A 13,451-nucleotide genomic window follows, 5' to 3' on the forward strand; every position below is an offset into this window, starting at 1 on the left:
GCCATTCTCCTGCCTCAGCCTCCCGAGTAGCTGGGACTACAGGCGCCCGCCATCTCACCCGGCTAGTTTTTTGTATTTTTTTTTAGTAGAGACGGGGTTTCACCGTGTAGCTCAGGATGGTCTCGATCTCCTGACCTCGTGATCCACCCATCTCGGCCTCCCAAAGTGCTGGGATTACAGGCTTGAGCCACCGCGCCCGGCCAAACATGGCAGCTCTTTAACAACTTCTCATGAGAGAAGGAAACAATTTCTCAGTTCCCTGTGCCTCAGGCAGCTTAGAAATTATCATTTACTGCTCTTACAGCATTAGGAAGTAGAAGAAAAAGGATATTTTATTGAATTTCTTTATAGTATCTGGTTTGATGCATTGTATGTAAATATGTTAGGGAAGTATTGTTGGTGACTGGCTTCCAAGTTATAGGTGATTTAACTATTTTGGGCTCAACATGTTCTTTCCTTTTGTTTGAAGAACTTTAATTATAGAAAATGATAGCATATCCCAGATATCTACTATTTAGAGTGAGCAAATATTAATAGATTTACTTTAGTTTTTTTCCTGGAAAAGAGAGAAACCATACGTGAGAGAGTAGGAATTTCTTTTCTGTCTCCAATTTCATTCTTCTGCTTTCCTCCCAGGAGACACCATCTTTAATTTGGTTTGTATATACTTCCCGTCCATGTTTCTCTACTTTTGTTTATATTTGCATTCATAGACAATATGTGGCATTACTGTATGTGTTTTATGACATTTACGTATTCTGCCTCTGCTTTTTTCACTCTGGTATATACTCTTAGATTTTTTTTTTCAATCTATTTTCAGTGGAAGAAAGCAGAAGAGAAACTAGAGCGAGAGCTTCGAGAGGCAGAAGCTTCAGAGAGTACTGAGAAAAAACTTAAACTGGTAGGCAGTTTCATATTCTGTTATGTTTTTAAAATGCATTAAATTGTTTAAACTAGAAATTTATTGTTTCAGCTTGTAGCTGTGTAATTTTAGTTTCTTTCATGAGGCTTAGATGTGTGACTTTTGTGGTGTGTGGGAAACTATGATGTGATTAGTGCTAGTTTTATGAAATCACAGGATGTATGTCTTTGTTCTGTTTCGTTAAAAATTTCAAAGATTGCATTGTGGGGAGGCATGGGTGGGGAAAAAGAAGTTTAACCTGTTGAAGTCGTAGTTATGCTCACTCAGTAGAAACCATACCAGGTTATCCTAAAGTCATTTTGTCTGTCTCCTCTGCCAGCACACAGAGACTCTGAATATTGTGTTTGTAACCTACTTCAGAATATTGAAGAAGGCCCAGAGGTCACCTCTCCTGCCAGCAGTTCTAGAAGGTCTTGCCAAGTAAGGGCTGTGTAGGTTGAAATCTTTTAGATTCTTTCTAAACAGGAAAGACCAAAGAATTTTAGAGGGTTCCCTAATGATGGCCCATTATCCTCAGTTCTCATTCCTTTCTGTTTGTCACCAGCCTTTCCTTGAAGCTATTCATAACAGTGGGCTTTTTTGATTTTCTCATCTCAAACCTTTTATTTTTAAAATCTCCTTTACCAACTCCTTCTTTCTGCCTACTAAATTCGAGGTGTTCCTAAGGTTAAATCTCTCCGTTCTTGACTCTTTCTGCACTGTGTAGTCAATTGCCTATCGTCATAATTTGAGTGGATCATGTAGATGACTCTTAAGTCTATTTTAACCCAGCTGTACATCATTTCTCTAGTTCTGTGTAATCTGTTTCTGCTAAGATAAATCTTTTTATGTATTCACTCAACACTAATGGCCTTGTCAGGATGTGAGCTAGAGTAAGGTTTGTGGTTGTCATGATAGCGTTCCACAATTTTTTGAGGTGGTATCCTATAGAACATTGCTATTTGGTAAAAATATAATGTGAACTTACATGTATAATTTAAAATTTTCTATTAGCCACATTAAAAAGGTAAAAAACACGTGAAATTAATTTTTATATATTTTACTGGATTTATCTAAAGTCTTTTAACACAATATTAAACATTAATGGGATGTTTGGTGTTTTTTCATCATGTGTTTTTGAACACATATTTTATGCTTGTGTCTTAATTTGGACTAGCTACATTTTAAGTGTCTAATAGCCACATGTGGCTAGTGGCTACCATTGTTGGGCAGCATAGCTTTAGGAATAGAGTTGGAAATAGGACCGATGGCTAGAAGATATAGAAAAGGCAAGCTCTGTTCATCGTAAGAAATCACTTTCTAATAACTGGAGCTATTTGGCAATGGTATGCATTTCCTTATATGGTGATATGGTCCTTGTGGTTGAAAATCTTCAAAGAGGTTGATCAGAGAAGGGATTATTCCTACATTGTGTAGGACCTGCTGTTTTTGTTTTTAAATAGAGACAAGCTCTCACCATATTGCCCAGGCTGATCTTGAACTCCTGAGTGAGTCATCCTCCAGCCCTGGCCTTACAGAGTGCTAGGATTATAGGTGTGAGCCACCATGCTCAACCCCGCTATTTGTTTTTTAATGACTAATTCCTTTATTTAAAAAAGTTTAAAAAATAATATATGCTCATTTAAAATGTTTGAAATTTAAAAATGCAAAAGAATATACAATTTAAAATTGCAAGCTCCCCCTCCTATATATGTATGTAGTCTGTCTGCGTGCCTTCTGCCATCATTTTTTTTTTTTTTTGGAGATAGTGTCTTGCTCTGTTGCCCTTGCTGGAGTTCAGTGATGTAATCTGAGCTGACTGCAGCCTCCACATCCCAGGTTCAAGCAGTCACTTGCCTCAGCCTCCCGAGTAGCTGAGACTACAGACGTGTGCCATCACACCTGGCTAATTTCTGTAGTTTTAGTAAAGATGGGGTTTCCTCAGGTTGGCCAGGCTGGTCTCGATCTCCTGACCTCGGGTGATCCATCCGCCTTGGCCTCCCAAAGTACTGGGATTACAGGCATGAGCCATCGCACCCCACCTGCCTGCCATCTTTCATGCAAATGGAATCATGCTATGGTTAGTGTCCTGCAACCTGCTTTTTTTTTTGATTTTGTAAACAGTTACTTTTGGTACCTCTCCCTTATCACATATATATCACTTAATTTAAATAAAATTTATAATACTAGGCCGAGGCGGGTGGATCACAAGGTCAGGAGATTGAGACCATCCTGGCTAACACGGTGAAACCCCATCTCTACTAAAAAAATACGAAAAATTAGCTGGGCGTGGTGGTGGTCGCCTGTAGTCCCAGCTACTTGGGAGGCTGAGGCAGGAGAATGGCATGAACCCAGGAGGCGGAGCTTACAGTGAGCCGAGATGGTGCCACTGCACTCCAGCCTGGGCGACAGAGCAATACTCCATCTCAAAAAAAAAAAATTTATAATACTCCATTTTATAGATATATTGTACTTTATTTGGTCAGTCCCCTATTTGCACTGGAAATACTTGCGCGCGCACGCGCGCGTGTGTGTGTATCTTCATGCACGTGTGTGCATGTATTGCCAGATCAGAGGGTATGCTCATTTTAAATTTTGATAAATAATTGCCAAATTGCTTCTCCAAAAAGTTGTACCAATACGCATGGAATATATCACTCATAAGGTCTTTTATTCTTCTAAGATTTACATAGATCAAAGACTCCTCACTAATATTGAAGAGATATCCTGACTTTAACCTACTTCAGTGTCTAATATAGTATATGGAGTAACTCTCAAATTTAGCAGCTCATATGATTCCTTTTTACCCTATTGTGTGGTCTCAGTTATTTCTACAAATAGAGGCCCGGGACAGTTAACTGAGTTACCCAGGATCATGCAGGTAATTAAGGGTCCAGTATTCTTTCCATTTTATCCTTAAAGCTGTCATAAGGTCCATATTCTTGTAAGCAGCAGAATCTTTCCTCGTCTCTCTTCCCACCACCTGTTGTCTTAGAGCTGATCCTGCTGGATACCTAGTAAACTTTTCCTCAGGAAGTTGTTTGCTTCTGGTAATTTCTTTCTCAGTGCAGAAGGATTTTTGAAATATTTTTGGTTTGTTCAATGCCTTATATGTTTCTACTGAGTTTAGTGTTCAGTGGTGCATGAATTGTTGACTAGGCCAGTCTGAATTAATGAAAAGTATCAATAATTGCCATCTCTTTCATAGCTAACCTTTTGAAATAAATAATATTAAAAATACAGTTTTAGAGTCAAGCTTAATTTCTGCCAGCTTTATTTCTGCTTTTAGTTCATTGATTAAGTTTTGTTTGATTCCAGATTTGCTCACCTTATAAATGTGGAATTTTTTGATGATCTGTTAGTAGTTCTTCATACTCTCATCGAGTCTGGTGTAAGTAGTAATAAATTACTTTTTAAAAGATATAAATGGTAATTACTATTTTAAAAATTTGTCAGGTTTATTGAGATATATTTTGTATACAGTAAAACTCACCCCTTTTAGATGTACAGTTTATGAATTTTGACAAAGGCCTATGGTCATATGATTACCACCACAATCAAGATGTAGAACGTTTTCAAGCATTGGAGAGTTTTAAACAGGAGGGTTGCCTGACCTGTTTTCTTTTTTTTTTAATTGATGCATAATAGATGTACATGGTTTCAGGGTGTATGTGATAATTAAATATATTCGTATAATATAGTTTGTAAAGATTTTACTTGGGATATCAGTCACCTTAAATATGTGTCTTTATGTGACAACCATTCAAATTCTTCCCTCCTAGCTATTTTGAAATAGATTATAGATTATTGTAAACTATAGTCACCTTGTCAATCTGCCTCATACTTGCAGACCTCATACATGCAGGTCTTTTTTCTTCTTTTTTGAGATAGGGTCTCACTCAGTTGCCCAGGCTGGAGTGCAGTGGTGCAACCACAACTCACTGCAGCCTCGACCTCCCAGGGCTCAGGCATTCCTCCCACTTCAGCCTCTTGAGTAGCTGGGACTACAGGTGTGTGGCACCATACCTGGCTGATTTTTCTGTTTTTTGTAGAGATGGGTTTTTGTCATGTTGCTCAAGCTGGTCTTGAACTCCTGGGCTCAAATGATCTGCTTGCCTCAGCCTCCCAAATTGTTGGGATTACAGTCATGAGTCATTGCTCCTGGCCTTAAAGGCCTTTTTAAAAGATATAAATGGTAATTATCATTCTTAATATTCCATCCCCCCCTCACCCCCCCCCCCCCTTTTTTTTAAGGACCTAAGCTATCAAGAAAGTCTTCACTGTGTCCAGACTGCTTTTCATATTCTTTCTGGACAAGGTAAGATATTTTCTTAATCTCAAGTTTCGTTTGCCTTACCTTTGAATGCTACAACATACCTAATTGGTGTTTGTTGTCATTTCAAAGGTGATGTTCTGAATATTGATCCAATGAAATTCTACACACACCTCTACAAAACGCTATTCAAATTACATGCAGGTATGTATGTTTAGATAATGTTTCTTTTATATGTATTTATGTTTTAAGAATATGTTACGATCAGTCATTGTAGACAAATGAGAAATAGGAACAGGTACATAAAATGCTGCTGACTTGCCAGTGCCATGCATCTGTATTTAATCTCATGTAAGACTTGGAGAAAGAGCTTCTGGAATTGACTGGAGATGCAGTAAGTATAGCCCGCTGTATTTCCTTAGCAGTATAGCACTACCGCATCGATTAGAGAAATGGTTTGGGACAGGTACAAAAGTTTATCTTGGGTTTATCTGAAGTTCAGTCCAGTTGCATAATGAAAAAGTAATGAGAACAGCTCTGAAGGATATGTCTGCTGTTTTAGGTGCTACCAATGAAGGTGTTGAGATTGTACTCCAGTGCCTTGATGTCATGCTGACTAAGCGCAGGAAGCAAGTTTCTCAGCAGCGAGCTCTTGCCTTCATCAAACGCCTTTGTACCCTTGCTCTTCATGTTCTTCCAAATTCAAGTATTGGCATTTTAGCAACTACCAGAATATTAATGCATGTAAGTAGTGACACAAATGAACAGAGCTAAATTCTTATAATGCAGTGATTTTTTTTTGTTTGATGCATGTCTTTCCCCCTTTTTATACTATTTCAATTACAGAAGTAATTCACACTTGTAACAAAATCAGGTGACAAAAGAATTATATGAAATTGAAAAAAAGCATTTTGTACCTATTGACGCTTCTCAGGGTGTCATTAGGTGGGTGTCCATTTATCATTTGGTGGGTATTTTTCCAGCAGTCTTTTAAAGTTCATATATAAACACATACACATAGAAACAACACAACTTTGTATTTTAATGGAAAGAGGATTATGCTATATATTCTACCACTTTTTTAATCTTAGCATTTTAATCGTGGTAAACACATAATGTCACTACTGTTATCTCTTTAATGTCTATGTAAGGTTTATTTAGTTCTTTGCTTAACGAACACATAGTTTTTTTTTTTTTGAGGCGGAGTCTCGCTCTGTCGCCGGGACTGGAGTGCAGTGGCCGGATCTCAGCTCACTGCAAGCTCCGCCTCCCGGGTTTACGCCATTCTCCTGCCTGAGCCTCCGGAGTAGCTGGGACTACAGGCGCCCGCCACCTCGCCCGGCTGGTTTTTGTATTTTTAGTAGAGACGGGGTTTCACCGTGTTAGCCAGGATGGTCTCGATCTCCTGACCTCGTGATCCGCCCGTCTCGGCCTCCCAAAGTGCTGGGATTACAGGCTTGAGCCACCGCGCCCGGCCAAACACATAGTTTTGACTATGTGCCTTCCACTGTTATGCCTTACAAAAATTTAATTTTCGTAACTCTGAGGTAGCTACTATTCTTCTTCCTGTTTTACATGTGGGAAAACTGAGGTCTGGAGAGGTTAAGTGTCTTGTCTTGAGTAGCAGTGCCAGTCAGTGGTAGAAGTGATACTCAAATGTAGGCAGTCTGGTTTTTCTATTTCTCTTGATATAGGTTATTTCTTTTTTTGCTATTACAAATGATGCTATAGTGAATATCTTTTTGTATTTATCTGATGTAGTTATTTCTATCAGATTTCTAAAAGTGGGATTGCAAGGTGAAAAGAATAGTGTTTTCTTTTGCAAGATAACATTTTCAAGGCAAGCAAAGATAAAATTTTTTTTGCAACTCTTGTTCTTACGATATAAACTTAAATTGTTTGTTATTAAAACTAGGTGTAAAGACTTTATGCTAAAGCTCTTATACAACCATAAATTTAAATACACATACAACTACAAACCAGTAACACCTTTTACATTAACAATGTTAATTTAACCAATTCTTTTTATGTGACATTTTTGCAGACTTTCCCCAAAACAGATCTACTGCTTGACAGTGAATCTCAGGGAAGTGGAGTTTTCCTCCCTGAACTGGATGAGCCTGAGTACTGCAATGCTCAGAACAGTGCTCTGTGGGAACTACATGCTCTGCGGGTAAGAGTGGCCCTGTTTTTTTTTCTTTTGGGGGATGTGTGTGAACAACTGTTTTCCAGTTTTTCTTCAAATAGTTGTTATTGCCAGAGTACTTAATTATATTTTGTTCTGGGGCTGCTTTTTTTAGAATTCCTGTGTTAGTATGCTACATTTTACTTTGCTCTTACTATTTTTTAAGCTGTTGAGGTACATTTTCTAAGGAAGCAGAAAACTGTCAGTTCTGTAGGGTGAGGTTGTGGAAGATTTACTGAAATCTTTACCTTTATTGAAATCTTTCCCTAACACTCTTCAGAGGATTCGTTATCAGGTACATTTCTGTTGAGTCCTATCCTAGGAGGCTTTAGTAAGCCCTCTTTCAAGATGGTTTCACCTATACAGTGATCCTACAGTCTGGACAACATTAGAGTGAGACTTGTAGAAAACAGAAGTGGCAGGTAACCTGTTGTAAATTAACTTTTTTCACTCGGAAAGAGGAATTGCTTTTTGATTTTTCTATTTATATTGTAAAAGCAAGATAAACTACTTCACTGGTAACTTGATTTGTGTTTTAATCCTATGAGCAAAGAATATTCCTGTGGCTATGTGCTTCTAATGAATTACATATACTATACATAGGTGATGAAAAAAAATTTTGTGTAATTTTATTTAAGAAAATCTTTGCTGTGGCTAGTGTTTTTTTGTTTGTAAAGGACTGACCTGTGCAAAATGTGATTGTCCTGTTTCCCCTTCAGAGGCATTATCATCCCATAGTGCAGAGATTTGCAGCCCACCTGATCGCTGGAGCACCTTCTGAAGGCTCTGGAGCACTCAAACCAGAGTTGAGTCGAAGGTAATATTTAGCATTGCCTTATTCTAAAACTACAAAATTCAGCTGATAACCACTTACTATGAGACGTCTGTTTTATAAAGTAATATATTACAAAATGTAAACTGCCAGTTGGGTATCTGGATTGGTCTTGCTTCATATTCCTGAATTGTTCTGAAAGAAAACATGCTATGATTTTGTTAATCACTTAAAACATTTTTTTTCTTCTTCTGTCATTCAACTTGAAAAACTTGTTTAATCATGAAAAGTTTCACACATACAGGATAGTAGAATGGCATAGTGAATGTCCATATGCCCCCCATCACTCAGGTTCAACAATGAATAATCTGTGGCTATAGGTGCTTCATGTGAAGATAAAACACAGGTCAACCAAATTAAGTTTCCTTGCTTTCTTGCTCTCTCTCTCTTTTTTTTTTTTGAATGGTCCTGTTAGGGCAAGAAGAGGAGAAAAAAAAAATGAAGAGAGGGAAGAAAAGAGGTGCTTTGGAACACTGCCATCCAGAAGGGCAGCTGTTTCTTTTTCTGGCCCTTGCAGACTACCTTCTGACCTGTAAGCAGCTTGGATGGGTACTTCCAGTACCCACCTCACACCCAGATGAGGAAAAGTTCCTGTTAAAAGAATCTTCTTTTCCCTGGACTGTTGACTTAGAAAATTTTCACAAGTACAGAAAGGTGAAAAATAATAGTTACTTTTTTTTTTTTTTTTGAGACTAAGTCTCGCTCTGTCACCCAGGCTGGAGTGCAATGGCGCGATCTTGGCTCACTGCAACCTCCGCCTCCCGGGTTCAAGTGATTCTCCTGCCTCAGCTTCCCGAGTAGCTGGGATTACAGGCACCCGCCACCATGCCCGGCTAATTTTTGTAATTTTTGTAGAGATGGGATTTCACCATGCTGGCCAGGCTGGTCTCGAACTCCTGACCTCAGGTAATCCACCTGCCTTGGCCTCCTATAGTGCTGGGATTATAGACGTGAGCTACTGCGCCCAGCCAGTAATTACCTTTTTTTGCATACAGACAGGAAATACTTCAGTAATACAGAGAAAGAGAGAAAATGGTATAAAAAATCCCTCAGTCCATTTATGGTGCCATAAAAAATGCCTAGGCCTGGGTAATTTATAAACAACAGAGGGCCAGGCTCGGTGGTTCACACCTGTAATCCCAGCACTTTGGGAGGGCGAGGCAGGTGGATCACCTGAGGTCAGGAGTTTAGGACTAGCCTCGCCAACATGGTGAAACCCCATCTCTACTAAAAATACAAAAATTAGCCAGGCGTGGTGGTGGGTTCCTGTAGTCCCAGCTACTTGGGAAGCTGAGGCAGGAGAATCGCTTGAACCCGGGAGGCGGAGGTTGCAGTGAGTCGAGATCTCGCCATTGCACTCCAGCTTGGGCGACAAGAGTGAAACTCTGTCTGAAAAAAAAGAACAGAAATTTATTTCTCACAATTTTGGAGGCTGGAAGTTGAAGATCAGGGTGCTGGTAGGTTTGGTTGACTGACGAGGGTGCCTCTCTGCTTCTGAGGTGGCATCTTGTTGCTGCATCTTCTGGAGGGGAGGAACCCCATACCCTCACATGGCAGACAGGACAGAAGGGGAGCAGGGCCACAGCTTAAGTTCATGAAGCCTCTTCTATAAAGACTTCAACCCATTTATGCCAGAGGTGGCAAATTTTTTTGTGTGTGAAAAATCAGACCTTGGTGATGACCTTGAGCAGTAGGATATAAATAACTCCTAAAAGCTTAGGACAGTAGTAGGCATAAATGGGTTAATCCCATTCATGGCTTAATCACCTTTTAAAGCTTTCACCTCTTAATACCATCACATTGACTGTTAAGTTTCCATGTCTGAATTTTGGAGGGGACACATTCAAACTATAGCACCTTACAGTGTACTTACTACCCGGAATTAATACTTTGCTGTAGGGTTTTTCCTTTTGCAAGCCCATTGGTTTCTATAATTCAGAGATCACAGATTGGTGACCTTTGGGCCAGGCTGATTTTTCTGGCCTCAAGAGTTTGATAAAAATTGAATTAGTTGGCCGGGCGCGGTGGCTCAAGCCTGTAATCCCAGCACTTTGGGAGGCCGAGACGGGCGGATCACGAGGTCAGGAGATCGAGACCATCCTGGTCTACATGGTGAAACCCCGTCTCTACTAAAAATACAAAAAACTACCGGGCGAGATGGCGGGCGCCTGTAGTCCCAGCTACTCGGGAGGCTGAGGCAGGAGAATGGCGTAAACCCGGGAGGCGGAGCTTGTAGTGAGCTGAGATCGCGCCACTGCACTCCAGCCTGGGCGACAGAGCGAGACTCTGTCTCAAAAAAAAAAAAAAAAAAAAAAAATTGAATTAGTTGCTGTCTTTTAAATATTGAAAGAATTCATCTGAAATTCACATTTCCTGCTTTTCTTGAAATACTGGGAGGTTTGGTGACATTGGCTTGTATTTTACATGACAGTAGTCAGTCATTTGCTGCCTCCTCTACATGAGGCAAGAGCTCTTCAGTTTTCCATGAACCCTTCTGAGTAGGGTGGAGATAACTTTTGTCCTTATTAAATAAAATGTCCATTTACTTTTTCTTCCCTCACACTTCTCACGTGTCCCCAGTCTTCACCCCAGCAGCCTTGTTTTTTAAAAGAGGAAAAAAGGAGAAAACAATTCTTTGTCACTCTTCATAATGATCATTTTATGACATGTTTTCTTTAGCAGTTTTGCTAAGGAAAGATGTTTCCTTTGTGGAGAAGCATGAGGAATGGGCTTATCCCAAAGGCTTAAGAAAGAAAGGAGACTCATAGTGGGCTTCTGGAGAATGAGTATTGGGATGTGAGCCTAATTGCTACCCTCGTAGGCCCTTACCTATCTGTTTTGGAGAGTGTGACCTAATTCCAAATCATTAAGGATTCATTTACACACCATGGGTATAGACATGTATTCTGTCCTGAATGGCCTTTCCTTGTTTTTTATCCAGGCCAGTAGCAAAGAGTTGAGCTGTGTTCTAAGTCTGTGGAGAATGACTCCATGCTTCAGTCCTCTGGCTCCCATGACTAAGATAGACTCAGTTGCATTATCAGTGGGTTGGGATTTGATCACACCGAACTGAACTTCTTCAGCTTAGCTTTCTCTCTGGAGTCTATGCCTGTATTGCTAAATGTATACCAAACCTCTGTGAGGTGGATTTAGTTAGATAATGTTGACATTACGTGGGAATTTAGAATTTGTTAAGTGACTGGGTTGGTTGGTTAGTTTCAAAAGCAGGACTATCTTATACCTTAATATATGGGTTAAGAATGAATCATTCTCTGAGTATAATCTAATTATTTTTGAGTTACACAGATGTGGTGGTATCTTTGCATTTGTGTTTGTGATTTAGATCTGCTGCTGAACTTTTTGAAGCGTATAGCATGGCAGAAATGACATTCAATCCTCCTGTTGAATCTTCAAACCCCAAAATAAAGGTATGGGATATTTTTCATTTTTTTAAAAGAAGAGATAGAAACCAATGTATCTCAATAACTCTAACTCCAGTTTGCTTAATTATTTTATAGGCAGGTTTTTTTTTTTTTTAATGTTTAGTAGTTCATCATAGGATGGATATTTGAGGTTGAAATTCTACAGAGATGGTCATGAAACTGTTTCATTCAATATGGGATATGTCTAAGACCTTACCAAGCATGTGTCATTGTGTTCCATGTGTTGGTGTCAGCTGTTGCCGTTTTCAACTTTGTTCACAGGTTGACTTTAGCTTATAGCATAAGTAACTTCTAACTCATACTTTAAATATTTTCCCAGGGTAAAGTTTTACAAGGGGATTCATTTTTGAATGAAGATTTAAATCAGCTCATCAAAAGATACTCCAGTGAAGTTGCTACTGAATCGCCTCTGGATTTCACAAAATATTTGAAAACATCACTACACCAGTAGAGGAATGAAGTCAGTGGACTTTCTTGTATATTTGTATGTGCAGATGTACATAAAGATGAGTTGTTAACTTAGGACCTTTTCTTTTTATACAAGGAACGCTTCCTAAGAATGGCTAGGAAGAGGAGGAAGAATGACCCTTTGCATAGCACGGGGTTCTGCCCCTATTCTGAATATGGCATTTCATCAAGGAGGTCAAAGCCTTTTTTTTTCTTCCCAGTATTTAAAAATTACTTTCTTAATGATGTTGCCTTTTAAAAGCTTCACGTACATTATAGTTTTTTAAAAAAATCTTTGGACTGGATCTTACTGAAGCGCAGTTGCTATATTAAAATTAGGGCATAGAGCACAGAAAAATCAAGACCATGAGAAGACATTTAGCTACTTTTTATAACTAAATACTCTTTAAATGTTTTTATTGCAATACTGTGGATGGAGATGAGAAGCACTCTAAATTTGAGTTAATATATTTTTATGAAGATTTTTGAGAAAAGAAAAAAATAGCTTGTAGTCAGGTTCATTGGCTTTTGCTGGATGATTCACTTAAAGAAGTTACCTAATTTGGCCTTTTAAAAAAGGTATTAGTGTTCATTATAGCTACTTTCAAGGAAAGTTTGAATATGATTCTAGTCTCTGAAGTTCTTCACATTTTCTGTCATTCCCTGGAGGGCGACTGGGGAAGAATTGCTCTACGGTAGAAGAACCAGGCCCAAGACTTTACCATTCTGTTCTAGGGACAAAGGATACTCAATGAGGAGCTTTTTTCCCCTCTTGGAACAGGTAAAATGCTTTTTCTTATTAACATAATTATAAACAGTATTTTATGTAACACCTATTCCCATATTCTAGGAGTGGCCTAAGAAATGCGTGTTTCAGTGACTAAGTTATAAATATTCTGTATTGTGAATAGTTGAATTAAACAGCTGTTTGTTTCTGCTTCCTGTTCTTGTGATATGAGAATTTTTTTAAAAAAGCACAGCAGTCCAACTAAAGAGATCTCTTACTGTTTCAAAGTCATAGCAGCCAGTTATTTTACTCTGGAGCTTAGAGCTCTTTTTTCGCATGAAGTAAACTAAAGTAGAAAATTCCTTTACCATTCTAGCAGAGTGAGAGGATATGAGCTTAACAGTGTATGTTAGTCTTTTAGCATATTATATATGATTTTTAAAAGTGGTTCTGAGGTCACATTTTTTAAGGCTTGATTATTTAATGAGAAAGGTATGATTCAGCATATGAATATTTGCTTTTAGTCCACCTTTTAGATATAAAACAAAGTCCAGGAATGTGATAAATATTTATGTGGATAACCAAAGGGTCTATCCCCATCAGAGCACAAGTGACCAATACATGTCACAAATCATTTATTTTC

The 13,451-nt window shown here is 38.7% G+C and overlaps 1 protein-coding gene across 1 annotated transcript in view; it reads left to right on the forward strand.

Moving 5' to 3' along the window:
• NOC3L (nucleolar complex associated 3 homolog (S. cerevisiae)) overlaps positions 1-13,024 on the forward strand; it is a 30,618-nt gene extending 17,594 nt beyond the window's left edge. Inside the window, exons 12-21 of the mRNA XM_011934311.1 lie at positions 821-901; positions 1,242-1,342; positions 4,220-4,292; positions 5,156-5,219; positions 5,307-5,378; positions 5,737-5,918; positions 7,219-7,347; positions 8,079-8,176; positions 11,535-11,619; positions 11,954-13,024. Coding sequence (XP_011789701.1) covers positions 821-901; positions 1,242-1,342; positions 4,220-4,292; positions 5,156-5,219; positions 5,307-5,378; positions 5,737-5,918; positions 7,219-7,347; positions 8,079-8,176; positions 11,535-11,619; positions 11,954-12,085 — 1,017 coding nt within the window. The 3' untranslated portion in view covers positions 12,086-13,024. The remainder of the gene's footprint in view (positions 1-820; positions 902-1,241; positions 1,343-4,219; positions 4,293-5,155; positions 5,220-5,306; positions 5,379-5,736; positions 5,919-7,218; positions 7,348-8,078; positions 8,177-11,534; positions 11,620-11,953) is intronic.
• Positions 13,025-13,451: the final 427 nt, after the last annotated feature.

Source organism: Colobus angolensis, unplaced genomic scaffold (genome assembly GCF_000951035.1).
Source record: "Colobus angolensis palliatus isolate OR3802 unplaced genomic scaffold, Cang.pa_1.0 Scaffold134, whole genome shotgun sequence".
Taxonomy (NCBI): domain Eukaryota; kingdom Metazoa; phylum Chordata; class Mammalia; order Primates; family Cercopithecidae; genus Colobus; species Colobus angolensis.